The following is a 17,123-nucleotide window of genomic DNA, read 5'->3' as shown; positions in this document are numbered from 1 at the left end:
CGCTTGGCATTCAGACCAAAGAGTTCAATCTTGGTTTCAGACCAGAGAATCTTGTTTCTCATGGTCTGAGAGTCTTTAGGTGCCTTTTGGCAAACTCAAAGTGGGCTGTCATGTGTCTTTTACTGAGGTCTGGCCACTCTACCATAAAAGCCTGATTGGTGGAGTGCTCCAGAGATGGTTGTCCTTCTGGAAGGTTCACCCATCTCCACAGAGGAACTTTAAAGCTCTGTCAGAGTGACCATCGGGCCTTGGTCACCTCCCTGACCAAGGCCCTTCTCCCCCGATTGCTCCGTTTGTCCTGGCGGCCAGCTCTAGGAAAAGTCTTGGTGGTTCCAAACTTCTTCCATTTCAGAATGATGGAGGCCACTGTGTTATTGGAGACCTTCAATGCTGCATACATTTTTTGGTACCCTTCCCCAGATCGGTGACTCGACACTAGCTCAGGCAGTTAACCCACTGCTCCTAGGCTGTCATTGAAAATAAGAATTTTTTCTTAACTGACTTGCCTAGTTAAATAAAGGTCAAATAAAATAAAAACAGGATACACCTGAGCTTATTTTCGAGTCTCATAGCAAAGGGTCTGAATACTTATGTAAATAAGTTTTTTTTTTTTTATTAACACAAATTTCTAAGAACCTGTTTTCACTTTGTCATTATGGGGTATTGTGAGTAGAACGCTTAGGAAATGTTTTTATTTAATCAATTTTAGAATAAGGCTGTAACGTAACAAAATGTGGAAAAAGTCAAGGGGTCTGAATATTTCCCCGAAGGCACTGTATATACAAAAGTATGTGGACACCCCTTCAAATTAGAGGATTTTACTATTTCAGCCACACCTGTTGCTGACAGGTGTATAAAATTGAGCACACAGTCATGCAATCTCCATAGACAAACATTGGCAGTAGAATGGCCATACTGAAGAACTTTAAACGTGGCACTGTCATAGGATGCCACCTTTCCAACAAGTCAGTTTGTTCAAATCACTGCCCTGATAGAGCTCCCCTGGTCAACTGTAAATTATGTTATTGTGAAGTGGAAACGTCTAGGAGCAACAACGGCTCAGTCGCAAAGTGGTAGGCCACACAAGCTCACAGAACGGGACCGCCGAGTGCTAAGCACATAGCACGTAAAAATCATCTGTCCTCGGGTTGCAACACTCACTACCGAGTTCCAAACTGCCTCTGGAAGCGACGTCAGCATAATAACTGTTCATTGGGTGCTTCATGAAATGGGTTTCCTTGGCCGAGCTGCCATAAACAAGCCTAAGATCACCATGCGCAATGCCAAGTGCCGGCTGAAGTTGTGTAAAGCTCGCCACCATTGGACTCTGGAGCAGTGGAAATGTGTTCTCTGGAGTGATGAATCACACTTCACCATCTGGCGGTCCGACAGATAAATCTGGGTTTGGCGGATGCCAGGAGAACGTTACCTGCCACAATGCATAGTGCCAACTGTAAAGTTTAGTTGAGGAAAAATAATGGTCTGGGGCTGTTTTTCATGGTTCGGGCTCGTTCCAGTGAAGGGAAATCTTAACGCTACAGCATACAATGACATTCTAGACGATTCTGTGCTTCCAACTTTGTGGCAACAGTTTGGGGAAGGCCCTTTTCTGTTTCAGCATGACAATGCCCCCATGCACAATTTGAGGTCCATACAGAAATGGTTTGTCGAGATCGGTGTGGAAGAACTTGACTGCCCTGCACAGAGCCTTGACGTCAACCCACTCAAACACATTTGGGATTAATTGGAACACCAACTGCGAGCCAGGTCTAATCTCCCAACATCAGTACCCTATCTCACTAATGCTCTTGTGGCTGAATGGAAGCGAGTCCCCGCAGCAATTTCCCAACATCTAGTGGAACGCCTTCCCAGAAGAGTGGAGGCTGTTATAGCAGCAAAGGGGGGACCAAATCCATATTAATGCCCATGATTTTTAAATGAGATGTTTGAGGAGCAGCTGTCCACATACCTTTGATCATGTAGTGTATACTAAAAAAAAGGATGTCTTTATTTTGTTCAGATTTGTAAATCCAGTCAGAAATGCAGATTTTAAATTAACTGTAAACAAAAACAAATTATAAAAATGTACTGTTCCACGTAAGAAAATGCACCCAATATAATTCCTACTTTGAGATGCTTGAAATAGTCCCCCATTGCAAAAGTGATCCTAGATCAGCACTCAGTCATGGATACCTTGTAAAGATGGGCCCAGAAGTGTGCAGCATACAGTGCCTTCAGAAAGCATTCCCTTGACTTATTCCAAATGTAGTTGTGTTACAGCCTGAATGCAAAATGATTAAATAGATTGTTTTCTCACCCATCTACACATAATACCCCATAATGACAAAGTGAATACTTTGTAGGCACACCTTCAGCAGCAATTACAGCCGTGTCTCTTTTAAGGTAAATCTCTTAAGAGTTTTGCACATCTGGATTATACAACATTTTCCCATTATTGTTTTTAAAATTCTTCAAACTCTGTCAATTTGACTGTTGATCATTGCTAAAAAGCCATTTCCAAGTCTTGACATAGATTTTCAAGCTGATTTAGGTCGAAATTACAACTAGGCCACTCAGGAACATTCAATGTCATCTTGGTAAGCAACTCTCCAGGGAGATTAGGCCTTGTGTTTTAGGTTATTGTCCTTCTGAAAGGTGAATTAATCTCCCAGTATCTGTTGGAAAGCAGACTGAACCAGGTTTTGCCGGTGCATATAGCTGTACTCCATTTATTTTTATCCCCAAAAACTCCTTAGCCCTTGCCAATGACAAGCATACCCTTGATGCTGCCACTATCATGCTTGAAAATTATGTGTTGTGTTGGATATGCCCCAAACACTTTGTATTTAGGACAAAAAAAATATTTCTTTACCAAATGTTTTGCAGTATTAATTAAGTGCCTTGTTGCAAACAGGATATATGTTTTGGAATATTTTTATTCACTCTGTCATTTAGGTAGGTATTGTGGAGTAACTACAATTTTGGTGATCCATCCTGAGTTCTCATATCACAACCATTAAACTCTGTAAGTGTTTTAAAATTGGCCTCATGGTGAAATCCCTAAGCAGTTTCCTTCCTCTCCGGCAACTTAGTTAGGAAGGACACCTGTATCTTTGTAGTGATTGGGTGTATTAATACACCATCCAAAGTGTTATTAATAATTTCACCATGCCCAAAGGGATATTCAGCACCTGCTTTTTATATTTTTACAAATCTACCAATCGGTACCCTTCTTTGCGAGGTATTGAACAACCTCCTTGGTCGTTGTGGTTGAATCTGTGCTTGAAATTCACTACTCGATCGAGGGAACTGACATATAATTGTATATGTAGGGTACAGAGATGGGGTGTCATTCATAAATCATGTTAACCACTACTATTGAACACATAATGAGTCCATGCAAATCATGTGATTTGTTAAGCACATCTGAACTTATTTAGGCTTGCCATAACAAAGGGTTTGAATACTTATTGACTGAAGACATTTCAGCATTATGTTTTTATTAATTTCATACATTGTCTACAAACAAAATTCCACTTTGACATTGTGGGGGTATTATGTGTAGGCCAGTGACACAAAATCTCAATTTACAGTGCCTTGTGCATTTATTCGGCCCCTTGAACTTTGGATTGTATTTATCATCATTTTTTGGTCAACATTGGATCATTCAGCCTCACATTTGCTGCAGGCTTCAAACATGAAGATATAAAACTGTATTTTTTGTGTGAAGATTCAAAAACAAGTGGGACACAATCAAAAGGTGAAGTGGAACGACATCACTGGATATTTAACACAAAAAAGTGAGGGGTGAATAGTTATCTTTGATGGTGAATAACACAGTTACTGGTATTTTCCATGCAGGGGCAGTTGAATCATTGGGATCAGGCCTGCTATCAAAATAATATTCTTGTTCACTCAAACACTAGGCTTAGGTCAGCAGGGGCGGCAGGGTAACCTAGTGGTTAGAGCGTTGGACTAGTAACCGGAAGGTTGCAAGTTCAAACCCCCGAGCTGACAAGGTACAAATCTCCTCAAACCCACTGTTCCTAGGCCGTCATTGAAAATAAGAATTTGTTCTTAACTGACTTGCCTAGTTAAATAAAGGTAAAATAAAAAAGGTCCTATTACTGCAACCTTCAAATGTGCAAAAATGTATCTGAAATGCACATCAAACACCATCGTTATATATATCGTAATATCACAAGATAGATATAGCTTTCCACTAAGCTACGACATACAAGTGTGAAGTGTATCCAAAGTTTACGAACAAACTGTCCAAATTGAGTTTAGTCATGGCCTGGTGTGGTTAGGGCCGCTGCCTTCAGTGTGTAAATATAGCCTTACTGTGTTGGCGTTACCGATTTACTTGATTTAGTTACACATTTCAAATATGGACAGTCCAGGGATATTTTACCCCGATATTGATAAGAAATTACCATACCAAACACTTTTCGATAACATAAATAGGAAACAAATAAAATAATAACAACAGGCTACACCAACAGTTTTCATTTATATAAGTTGTCTGGTAAATTGCTATAGTAGATTAGCCATGGTAAACGCATAAATGGCCCTTAGTCTGTTAAAAAAATTACTTAGTTGTTCCAATGACAACACCAACTAGAGTACGAACATATCTTGAAAGACTTTGGTTGCAATCAGGACTAAGGAAGAGAAGAAGAGGCGAATAAGCCAATGCGTTTCTATGGGCTTAATATGCAGACCTAAACTTCTCGCCTGCCTTCCTGCCTTTGGGAAAATAACTCCCATTGTTAGAGACATGAGCATCTTGTCATTATATACATATCTTTGACTAAGGCATATGGTGGCATAATTGCAAGATTATGTTATAATACTTTTATTGCATAAAATGGTTGTTTTAGTCAACAGAATAGGGTATTCTTAACTATTGTGTGTGTGTTCTACTGAGGATGGGCCTCTGGGAGATAACACTGACAGGAGATTTACGATGTCTTTTGGGTGATAAAACCTAAAGAACTTTCCAGAGCATGGGTTAATGTTTCTGTTCTATACCGTACCAGGGAGAGATGGTTCCAGTTTGGAGTAGGAGGGCCAGACACTGGTCTATACAATGAAAACTGTTGACACAGCAGATACTGTCTGCTATGTATTATTAGGTATCTTTCATACAGATCTTAACCTTGTGACCCATTCTATATATCTGTTGTTCGTCATCTTGGTTGAAAGGGGTGTATCTTGGATATAAAAGACCTTTGTACTTTTGTCTCACCGCTCTCAACGAATCATCAGAGACGGTGATTCGTCGACCGGCCGCCGCTATTGCAAAGCTCTCACTATTAAAGATTTAGTTTAAGTATAACTCTGACTTGTGTAATAAGTTTGTCTCTCCTCATTTGATAGTAAAGAAATTAACCACCACAGGTATCACTGACATCAGCTTTTAGGGAGCGGTAATGAGGTGACCTATAATGGTTGAAATTGAGATCAGCTTTGCGGGTGAATTTAGAGCATATTAATAGTTAATGAAACATCAGCCGGTGATAATCTAGCGCCATCAATGGTTGCAATTGGCCCTTTGTTAATTCATCATATTCCAATAGTCTACATATTGTAGAATACCCGTTAACCTATCCATTGTCACATAATGAAAGGTGTGAAAACTGATAGTAGGCTACCGTTTGTGTTTGCCTGGCTGAGTTGATGAGCTGATTTGGGCTATCAGATGATTGACAGATGTAGGCCTACTGTGGAACAATAAGCTTTCTTCCAGTGTGGATCCTTGCACACATTTTATATATATAATTTGCAGAGGTGGGTTTAGTACTGAAAATCTGTACTAAAGTAAAAGTACTATTACTTAGATTGAAATGAACTCAAGTAAAAGTAGTCTGCTTAAGAAACTACTCAAGAAAGAGTAAAAAAGTATACGGTCAGAAAACTACTTAAGTACTAGTTACACATTTAGTTTGGTAATTGTTTACGACTTCTGGTAAACTGTGATAGCAAACAAAAACAACCACTTAGTGCAATTGATTTGACATTAATTTATTATTTAAGCCTGCCAGCACCATCTTTTAGTGTCCTCCAGCACAGATAGTTGCCAATGAAGACTAACATTAAACAAAGTCCGTAGTCTGTACAGTTTCAATTACGGTCATATTCAAAGTTAACTTAATATCTGTCATTTTGATCCATTTAATAAACAGGTAAATGTTACTCGAGACATTGTAATAATTTTACAATTTCAATATTATTAATTTTAAAATAATTTGTGTACATGTGATGGTGAACGTGTACTAAAAAGATTTACAACAAGTGTGATGTTTGATGATCCGGTAAGTGTTACAAAAGTCAAACAAAAATCTATATCGAATATTCACTATCAGTCATGTTACTAGTATGTAAGGTTGCAATTGTATGAGGTTGCAATTGTATGATTATATGTTATTTGAATGTTCTACGAATTAAATCAAAATGCCATGTGTCCCTATATCATCGACAATACATTCCTCAAATGTGAAATACTATTAAATATGGAGAGAAACATAATTGGGGAGGCATTCCAATTTGCTTTCTTATGCTTTATGGAGCTACAAATTCGCATGCTGAGAATGTTGTGGTTATACAGATGTTGGATCTTAATTGAGCCAGTTGGCTACAGCAGGAAAATCATCCTGTGGCTACAGGAAATGTCAATTTTTATGTTCATTATAATTAATGGACATTTTTGTAGGGGTTGATAAATGGTTCATTAGGGCAAATAAAGTCAGACATTTCAAAGTGGAAACTACAAACTTAAGAAGCCTTTTTAAAACTCAAATACACTACAAGTTTGCATTTCCTGTAGTGCTGGAAAATTCCCAGCAACAAAAGAGTGATAATATTAAGATCCTACATCTGTATTAGGTAAAACTTAAATATACAATTTTCTAAATGTTCTTGAAATGTTATGAGGACCTCCAAGACCAGGTAAAATGTTTATTGCGCGAACATAAATTGAACATTATGTTAAATCTAAAACAAATATGCTATGAACAGCATAAAAATGTATTTAATTCTTTCAGCATTAAGAGAATATCCTGTGCAACCTAACTTAAACATTGTATGAATGTCATCACAACTGAGCATATTTTCTGTTTTGGAAACCTATTTCTTGTATTGTACCCACACTGTTCCCACAACCTCATTAAATATTCTGGGAACCTTTAAAGAACTCAGAAAGGCTGTTCTGTCAACATTCTTGCAACATCAAAGGAATGTTTTTTGTACCCTGATACAAACATTATCTGAATGTCAGCACAACTAAACAGTTTTAGTGTTTTGGGAACCTATCTCTTGTCATATCTTCACAATATTCCCACAACCTAAATAAATGTTTTATGAACTTTTAAAGGACAGAAAAAATGTGTTTTGGGAATGTTCTTGCAACATCAGGCAAATGTTTTTTTGCAACCTGATAGAAATATTGTAATGTTTGTGTTTTGGGATCATATCTCTTGTCATGTCCACATGATATTTCAACAACCTAATGAAACATTCTGTGAATGTTTTTCTGCACCCCAAAATAAACATTGTAGAATCATCCACCCAACTGGACGATTTTTATGTTTTGGGAACATATCTAATGTGAAGTCCACACATTGTTCTCGGCAGACTGTTCCCACAACCTAATTAATCATTCTGGGAACCTTTAAAGAACAGAATAAATGTTTTCTAGGAGCGTTGTTGCAACATCAGGTGAATGTTTTATACAAATATTCTCTAATCATCACCACGACTGGTCAGTTATTTTATTATGAGAACATTTGCCACGACCTAAGGAATGTTGGAACTTTCACAGAACCAATTTTGGTTTACATCACTGATGGGAAAAATATCCAACCGATAATTGAAGCTAAACTGATATAGACTCACTACCACTCTCAATTGAGGAATTGTATGTTGCAATCAAACACCAGCGTTGCATTGATTAGGAAAACATTTGAAAAATAATAATAATAGGATCATGTTGGTTGACTGATGATAATGTCAGCCCTTTCTTCTCAACTCAACTCCTGTTCAATATCTACTTGAGAACCATGTTTGTTGTTTTGAGCATAGGGGTTGCAACAACAAGCTTGTGGGTTTGATTCTTGCATGGGCCACTAATACTGAATATATTAGTGTAATTGACAACTAAAATTTGAATTTTTGAACTTCAGCTCACCCTGTAGGAAGGGGACGGTATTGGGTGTCTTAGCAGCAGAGACAGCTCTGAGAACACGTGATGCCTGGTGCCTCCAGGGGGCACTAGTCTGGTCGTGTAGTGATGTGAGCGAGATGATCAGACACTGCAACTCCTCAGTCTCCACCATCTCCTCCACACTGGAAGGGTGACAGCACAGCTGTAACAGGACCTAAGGAGGAGAGGAGGTTAGGGGTTAAGTGCCTTGATCAAGGTCACATGACAGTAGGTAGCATACTGTATATTAATAATAATATACATAATTTAGCAGACACTTTTATACAAAGCAACTTAGTAATGTATGCATACCTTTTTTAACATATGTTTGGACCCGGGAACCAAACCCACTATTGTAAGCGCCAAAGTGCCATAACTGAGCTACAATGGACCAGCTGAGATTCTATTGCCAGCACTGTTCACAATGGACTGATATTCTCTATCAGCACTGGGATTCGAACAGACAACCATGCTCTTCCTGGCCAGCCTCTCTAACCTTGAGGATACTGCTGAAATAGACTAGAGAACTCACCTGTGTGAGCAGTTCTTGAAAGGTCTCCTCTACTGCTGCTCTCTCCTTCCGGGACGGTAGACAAACTAGCAGGTAGAGACACTTCACCAGGGCCGCCGGCAGACCTGGCTTTACTACAGACATTAATTCCTAAAAATAGTGAAGAACACACAACAATTTGACTTTACAGACCAAATCACCTCCCAGAGAAAGATAACACAATATAACCTGGCTTTAATGAATAGAGCAATTCCTAAAGAGAGAAAAAAACACAAATAAAATAAAAAAGAAGGAACTTTTACTGTTAGCAAGATTAAATCTGATCAGCTTTTATGACTTGCCTTTTTAAACGTGTAATTGACAACATTTACATTTACATTTAAGTCATTTGGCAGACGCTCTTATCCAGAGCGACTTACAAAAACACATTGCATTGCTTACTAAAATATGCCACCAAGGACATGTCTGTCTGTGAGGGGCTTGCCAAGTCCTATGCACTGGAGCAACTCTGATTTATTAACACACACTGAATCATCATTTAACTAAACAACACTGGGAGTTTCCAGATGTTTCACTTCCAGTTACCTGGGACTTCAGGCTACAGTACACAGGTTAAACTATAATGTGGTAAACCACAGTCAGTCTGTTAAAGGATCAGGGTAGCCATGCTTTAGATTCAAACATGTTTAACTTCACCCACAGTAGAGTTTGTAGCAGTCAGGAAAGACAGAGTCTTCAACAGAAGCCATCCTGCATTGTCTGTCTGTGTTGTCTGGCTGTGTGACTCTCCCCTGTCTGTCTCCTCTGTCCTGTCTGTCTCCCTGCTGTCTATCTCACTGTTGTCTATATCGTCTGTGTTGTCCGTCTCGTCTCTTCTCTGGAAGAACTTCTGCACCTCGTAGCGAGCCTCCTCTAGGAGAAGAGACACAACAAGGGTTAGAATCACAGATACACCCAATGAGCAGAAACACATACAAATCTGTCCAGGAACAACCCCATAACACCTGACCTTAGACACTGAAGCTTATCAAAGGGCAAGTTGGAGAAGTTACTACCATATTTCCTACACTGTATGTAGCCATTCCTTTCAGATCTACTTGAAGTGCCTAGTGGATAGGAAAAGAAACCTATCTGAGTTCTCAGAGAGCCTGTTCTAACGCAGAGGTTAAAAATAATAATCGTATTTTTACCATCCACTGAAACTACTTTCACTTTCTAGTCTCAAACACCAAGGTCTGCATGAGGTATATTTCGGTTTTGTTATTCAGTTTGACTGAGTTTTTAAACCACACTGTATTGTTGACTTTCTAAAGAGTTGCTCTAGTACATTTACTGTACTGTGCTGGTATGTAAACACTAAACTATTAAACCAATAACTTCAAGACACTATGTTATCTGTATAGAGGTTCTGGTACAGCAGAGAAACACACAACAGAGAAACATGACATACAGTACAACATGAAAACATATTTTGGAATTAAAAACAGAAGTATCCACTTCTCTAAAGAAGTCAGGTAGTACTAACATGCAAGCATGCTCACACACAAACAGTCACGCTCGCACACACTTCCTTCTAATAACCTGCAGTAACCCAGTAAAGTTTATCAGAGAAATATGACTGAGCAGAACACAGAGGGAAGTCATGCCATAACCATAATAAAGGCATGATGACCATAAAATACCTGCAGGTTTTTGTGCCAGTATGGCATGGATGTTGGAGACCACAGTGTCTGCAGTCAGAGCAGCTAGCCTCCTCAGATCCAGCTCCTCTGTCCCACCACCACTTTCACATACCTACAGTAGAAAGAGAGGGAGAGAGGGAAGGGAGAGAGAGAGGGAGAGATGGTTACTGTAGTTAGGTTTAGCTAGCATTGAGTGTTGCTAGTTTACTTTACAGTGAATAGTCTTACGGCAGTAAATGTATTGATACATATAAAAACCTGAGCCAAGGCATACTGGAATAGTGGATGCAATGAATTAGTATTTAGCAGAAGCACAGATGCAGGTTTCGTTTCCCTTTTTATACACTGCAGAATCAGATACACCAAATAACAACTACACAAATACCAGACATACAATACCAACTACACAAATACACAACACCAGATGTATAGTGTCTGCATGGAAACCTGTAAGAAGATATGGATATGGGTGATGCGTTTGAATGGGCCCCTATATACTGGTGAAATCCCATTGCGCACATCATGGAGCCTGTGTTTGCATACACACACCAGTCACACATGAAAACTCCCTCCTTTAGTTCAATGGAAAGACTCAGAAACTGCTTACGCCTGTGGCTACGGTTATCACCATGGTTCTGACTAGATCAATGGGCGCGCGCACACACGCACACACACACACACACACACAGCAGTCTGCTCAATGGGCACACAGATCAGTGCTGGAATTCAGCCAAAGGACAGTACTTTCCATGATGATTGTCATTGTCATTAACTTGCTATTATGGGAGGAAATCGTAGGATAAATCCTATCAGTTTGTTTATAAGCATAGTCAAAGGGTTTCTGATTGGGTTATAGTGAAGAAGTGACTTTATCATTAGAGTCAACCAACATGATCTGATAATGGCCATTTCCTATAATTAGAGAGAAAGATAGCAAGGGGATACCTAGCCTGCTCCCACATCTGTTTGTGACATATAGCCAACTCCTGTGGCTGTTTGGCATGACAATAACCACAGAAGTTGGCAAGATCGCACAAACACATATGGGACCAGAGACACCACAGTACTGTACCTGTATGTAGAGAGGCAGGACTCGGCGCAAGTGTTCCTCTTTTTGGTCGAGGGGGAGGGGTGTGTCTAACTCACTCTGGTCCATGATTTCCTTTTTGGTATGTGTGTGGTCAGGGGAGAGGTGTGTGTGTTTCTGGCCAGAGGTGTTCATACTATCCTTGTGTGTGTGTGTCTCCATCTGTTGGAGCATCTCTCGGAGGACCAGTAGGGGATGGGCCTGGGGTCCTCCACCTCTCTCCCCCCCCCCTCCCTCTTTCAGATCCAGGGGGGCAGCTAGCTCCTCTGAAGCGCTCAGCTCCCCTGTCTCCTTGTTGATCCTCTCCACGTCAGCCATCTGCTCCTGACAGACAAACAGTGAGGAGAGACAGAGAGTGAAATAGAGAAAGAGAGAGACGGAAAGAGGATGGGGTGGGGGGTGGTTCAGAGTGTTTGGGATAGTCAACCTAAGTTTGCAAAATTCCAGAATATTCCCTAAATCCCCAGTTTTTCCAGAATTCCCGGTTGGTTGGCTCAGTCTGGGTTATCCCTTAGTGTCTAATAAGAAACTAACTCCCTGGTATACAGAAAATACCCAAGCTCTGAAGCAAGCTTCCAGAAAATTGGAACGGAAATGGCGCCACACCAAACTGGAAGTCTTCCGACTCGGTTGGAAAGACAGTACCGTGCAGTATCGAAGAGCCCTCACTGCTGCTCGATCATCCCATTTTTCCAACTTAATTGAGGAAAATAAGAACAATCCAAAATGTATTTTTAATACTGTCGCAAAGCTAACTAAAAAGCAGCATTCCCCAAGAGAGGATGGCTTTCACTTCAGCAGTAATAAATTCATGAAATTCTTTGAGGAAAAGATCATGATTATTAAGAAAGCAAATTACAGACTCCTCTTTAAAACTGCATATTCCTTCAAAGCTCTGTTGTACTGAGTCTGCACAACTCTGCCAGGACCTAGGATCAAGGGAGACACTCAAGTGTTTTAGTACTATATCTCATGACACAATGATGAAAATAATCATGGCCTCTAAACCTTCAAGCTGCATACTGGACCCTATTCCAACTAAACTACTGAAAGAGCTGCTTCCCGTGCTTGGTCCTCCTATGTTGAACATAATAAACGGCTCTCTATCCACCGGATGTGTACCAAACTCATTAAAAGTGGCAGTAATAAAGCCTCTCTTGAAAAAGCCAAACCTTGACCCGGAAAATCTAAAAAACTATCGGCCAATATCGAATCTTCCATTCCTCTCAACATTTTTAGAAAAGGCTGTTGTGCAGCAACTCACTACCTTCCTGAAGACAAACAATGTATATGAAATGCTTCAGTCTGGTTTTAGACCCCATCATAGCACTGAGGCTGCACTTGTGAAGGTGGTAAATTACCTTTTAATGGCATCAGACGGAGGATTTGCATCTGTCCTTGTGCTCCTAGACCTTAGTGCTGCTTTTGATTACCATCGATCACCACATTCTTTTTGAGAGATTGCAATCCCAAATTGGTCTACACGGACAAGTTCTGGCCTGGTTTAGATCTTATCTGTCGGCAAGATATCAGTTTGTCTCTGTGAATGGTTTGTCCTCTGACAAATCAACTGTCAATTTTGGTGTTCCTCAAGGTTACGTTTTAGGACCACTATTGTTTTCACTATATATTTTACCTCTTGGGGGATGTCATTCAAAAACATAATGTTAACTTTCACTGCTATGCGGATGACACACAGCTGTACATTTAAATGAAGCATGGTGAAGCCCCAAAATTGCCCTCGTTAGAAGCCTGTGTTTCAGACATAAGGAAGTGGATGGCTTTTAAACTCGGACAAAACAGAGATGCTTGTTCTAGGTCCCAAGAAACAAAGAAGTCTTCTGTTGAATTTGACAATTAATCTTAATGGTTGTATATTCGTCTCAAATAAAACTGTGAAGGACCTCTGCGTTACTCTGGACCCTGATCTCTCTTTTGACGAACATATCAAGACTGTTTCAAGGACAGCTTTTTTCCATCTACGTAACATTGCAAAAATCAGAAACTTTCTGTCCAAAAATGATGCAGAAAAATGAATCCATGATTTTGTTAATTCTAGGTTAGACTACTGCAATGCTCTACTTTCCGGCTACCCGGATAAAGCAATAAATAAACTTCAGTTAGTGCTAAATACAGCTGCTAGAATCCTGACTAGAACCCAAAAATGTGATCATATGACTCCAGTGCTAGCCTCCCTACACTGGCTTCCTGTCAAGGAAAGGGCTGATTTATAGGTTTTACTGCTAACCTACAAAGCATTACATGGGCTTGCACCTACCTATTTCTCTGATTTGGTCCTGCCGTACATACCTACACGTACGCTACGGTCACAAGACGCAGACCTCCTAATTTTCCCTAGAATTTCTAAGCAAACAGCTAGAGGCAGGGCTTTCTCCTATAGAGCTCCATTTTTATGGAATGGTCTGCCTACCCATGGGAGAGACGCAAACTCGGTCTCAACCTTTAAGTATTTACTGAAGACTCATCTCTTCAGTGGGTCATATTATTGAGTGTAGTCTGGCCCAGGAGTGTGAAGGTGAACAGAAAGGCTCTGGAGCAACGAACCGCCCTTGCGGTCTCTGCCTGGCCGGTTCCCCTCTTTCCACTGGGATTCTCTACCTCTAACCCTATTACAGGGGCTGAGTCACTGGCTTACTGGTGCTCTTCCATGCCGTCCCTAGGAGGGGTGCGTCACTTGAGTGGGTTGAGTCACTGATGTGATCTTCCTGCCTGGGTTGGCGCCCCCCCCCCTTGGGTTGTGCCCTGGTGGAGTTCTTTGTGGGCTATACTCAGCCTTGTCTCAGGATGGTAAGTTGGTGGTTGAAGATATCCCTCGAGTGGTGTGGGGGCTGTGCTTTGGCAAAGTGGGTGGGGTTATATCCTTCCTGTTTGGCCCTGTCCGGGGGTATCATCAGATGGGGCCACATTGTCTCCTGACCCCTCCTGTCTCAGCCTCCAGTATTTATGCTGCAGTAGTTTATGTGTCAGGGGGCCAAGGTCAGTTTGTTATATCTGGAGTACTTCTGTCTTATCTGGTGTCCTGTGTGAATTGAAGTATGCTCTCTTTAATTATCTCTTTCTTTCTTGGAGGACCTGAGCCCTTGGACCATGCCTCAAGACTACCTGGCATGATGACTCCTTGCTTTCCCCAGTCCACCTGGCCGTGCTGCTGCTCCAGTTTCAACTGTTCTGCCTGTGAATATTATTATTTGACCATGCTGGTCATTTATGAACCTTTGAACATCTTGGCCATGTTCTGTTATAATCTCCACCTGGCACATCCAGAAGAGGACTGGCCAGCCCTCATAGCCTGGTTCCTCTCTAGGTTTCTTTCTAGGTTTTGGCCTTTCTAGGGAGTTTTTCCGAGCCACCGTGCTTCTACACCTGCATTGCTTGCTGTTTGGGGTTTTAGGCTTGGGTTTGGGGTTTTAGGCTGATATCAGCTGATGTACGAAGGGCTATATAAATAAATTTGATTTGATTTGATTAATGAATAGATTATAATCCGTGTTGGACACATCTGTTTGCAGAATGGCAGTGACATAGGAGCACACTTAAAATCAGACTACACTTCTCCTATTGTCTTCAGTCCCTCTATAAACAGCTCGCCTAGGGAAATAAAGAAAGCTAGACTACTGATAGACCCCCGTCTGTCCACAATTTTTATCACCTCTAAGCAGTCAACAGCTCAGAGTGAGAAGGGTGAGCATGACAACATCTTTAGGTCCCAACTAGTGTTGCAAAATTATAGAAACTTTCCCATGTTTGTCAGAAAAACAGGTTGGAGGATTCCCAGAATCAGGAGCAAATAAGCATGAAGGAAATCATGGAGGGAGATATGTTTCTGGAATTTCACAACCCTAGTTCCGACAATAAACGCAGACCTCTGAGTTTTCTCAATTGTCTTTTTCTGAGATAATCACCATGTGACTCACAATAAAGACGGACTGGAACACACCAGAGGAACTAAGTGTGCCTAATGAACTCCTTGAGGGTGTGATTTGAAAGTGCACTATAAAGAGATATGAACGGTAAGGGGTTAGAATGAAATGCAACACAAACGTACATTTGGGAGCCAGCTAACTGTTCAAATCATTTGGTTCAATTCATTAAGAGATTAGCTCACCTTTTGGATCACCGGCACTTTAATTTCTGAAGAATGTTGAAATTTATGACATCACTGACTAATCCTTCTACATCTCGTACTAGTCTCCCACGCAGCGGTGAGGGAACACACGCACACACTCTCCCTATCAGCTATTCACAGTCACATTAAGATGTAATTGTTGTCTTGTGATGTAACACTGGGCTTGCTGCAGGGAAGGAAATCTGCTTCTGTTTGCTCATACTGGTTGTCCCGTGTGTTTGTGTGTGTGTGTGGGGGAACACACACACACACACACACACATTCACACAGGGCCTTTTGTGCTGCCCATTATCCCTGCTATATTGGTACACACAGAAACAGATTTAAACATAACTGAGTAATGAGAATGAGCTTCACATGAAGTTGAAGTTGATCTGTGAAAACCATGTAAGGGGACCAAGCGCTGTTCTTTCTCTCTAGCCCTCTCTCTCTCTTTCCCTTTGCTAAGCTCTTCCTCATACCATGACAGAACTGGTTCGTTCCAGTACAGCAAAGCAGTATTGAGTGGAAGAGCAATATGTCTGTTCACGAGAACATAAACCTGTTCTCCCAAACACAAAAAATAAAAAATACTTTGCTATAATACAACCTCACTGTAATAAAATCTCATCCTGACACAAAGACAGCCTGACAAGTCTAGTCTCAGAGCAGGCCCATAGTATATACTGTAACTGTACCTACCTGTGTGAGAGTCATCTATGAGTCCACTGACAGCCAGGGGGATCGGAGTTGTTAAATCCAAACAAGGGTTCTCTCTCTCTTTCCCTTTCCCTCTCTCTGTTCCCATGTCAGGGCATGCAGGCTTTGACCATTAGGGACATGACTACTCTAGCCCTTCAGTACAGTGTGTGTATGTGTGAGTCCTCAAACCTCTCACTAATCTGTGTCTCCTCCACTACAGCAGTCCCTTCAGTAATCTGCAGAGAGAGAGCAAGAGTGGTCTGATCTGAACTTTGCTCCGTCTTACATCAGCAGGGCCAGGTCATGTGCTTCATTTCCTACAGCCGAAAGCAGAAGTGAAGAACCCTGTTGTTCTGGTAACTATGGCGGAACCCTCCCAGCTCTCGCCACTCCACATTTTGACTGCAAAAGAGACCTGTTTGGCTTTCTATAGACCTGTCATGTTACTTGTGGTGATGAGGAGTAATGAAAAAGCAGGACAAACGTGTTGCCAAACATAAACAAAATATTTTTTTCTATGATTAGCACTCCCCTACCAGTAGCGATGTGTGCGTAAAAGCACCAGAGAAGCCAAGCCAGAAAAAAAGCCATATTACAACCTGTGTTGTGATAATTGCGTAACATGTCATACTAAATGGAGTGTCTCGGATTTACGTACAGAATAATACTAAATGCTATGAGATCAAGTTGCAGCCAGCCAGCAGCGCGCAGTCAAAATATAATAAAATGCTTGCTAACATGTTTAACTTCTTGATGAAATTAGTATGTTTGTAACAAATCAATTATTTTACACTATTATATTCTATCCAAAC

The 17,123-nt window shown here is 40.8% G+C and overlaps 1 protein-coding gene across 3 annotated transcripts in view; it reads right to left on the bottom strand.

The window, feature by feature from the left end:
• Positions 1-16,731, bottom strand: part of wdfy4 (WDFY family member 4) — a 191,577-nt gene extending 174,846 nt beyond the window's left edge. For 2 of the 3 annotated variants that reach the window (XM_064934603.1, XM_064934605.1), the window contains exons 1-6: positions 16,312-16,730; positions 11,469-11,807; positions 10,397-10,508; positions 9,415-9,626; positions 8,736-8,864; positions 8,189-8,378 (exon numbers count right to left, since the gene is read on the bottom strand). In XM_064934603.1, coding sequence (XP_064790675.1) covers positions 8,189-8,378; positions 8,736-8,864; positions 9,415-9,626; positions 10,397-10,508; positions 11,469-11,807; positions 16,312-16,326 — 997 coding nt within the window. In that variant the 5' untranslated portion in view covers positions 16,327-16,730. Of the gene's footprint in view, positions 1-8,188; positions 8,379-8,735; positions 8,865-9,414; positions 9,627-10,396; positions 10,509-11,468; positions 11,808-16,311 lie in introns of all 3 variants that reach the window. The other variant, XM_064934604.1, reaches the window with a different exon arrangement.
• Positions 16,732-17,123: the final 392 nt, after the last annotated feature.

The sequence above is a fragment of the Oncorhynchus masou genome, chromosome 24 (genome assembly GCF_036934945.1).
Source record: "Oncorhynchus masou masou isolate Uvic2021 chromosome 24, UVic_Omas_1.1, whole genome shotgun sequence".
NCBI classification, from domain to species: domain Eukaryota; kingdom Metazoa; phylum Chordata; class Actinopteri; order Salmoniformes; family Salmonidae; genus Oncorhynchus; species Oncorhynchus masou.
This window is presented reverse-complemented; position numbering and strand designations above follow the sequence as displayed.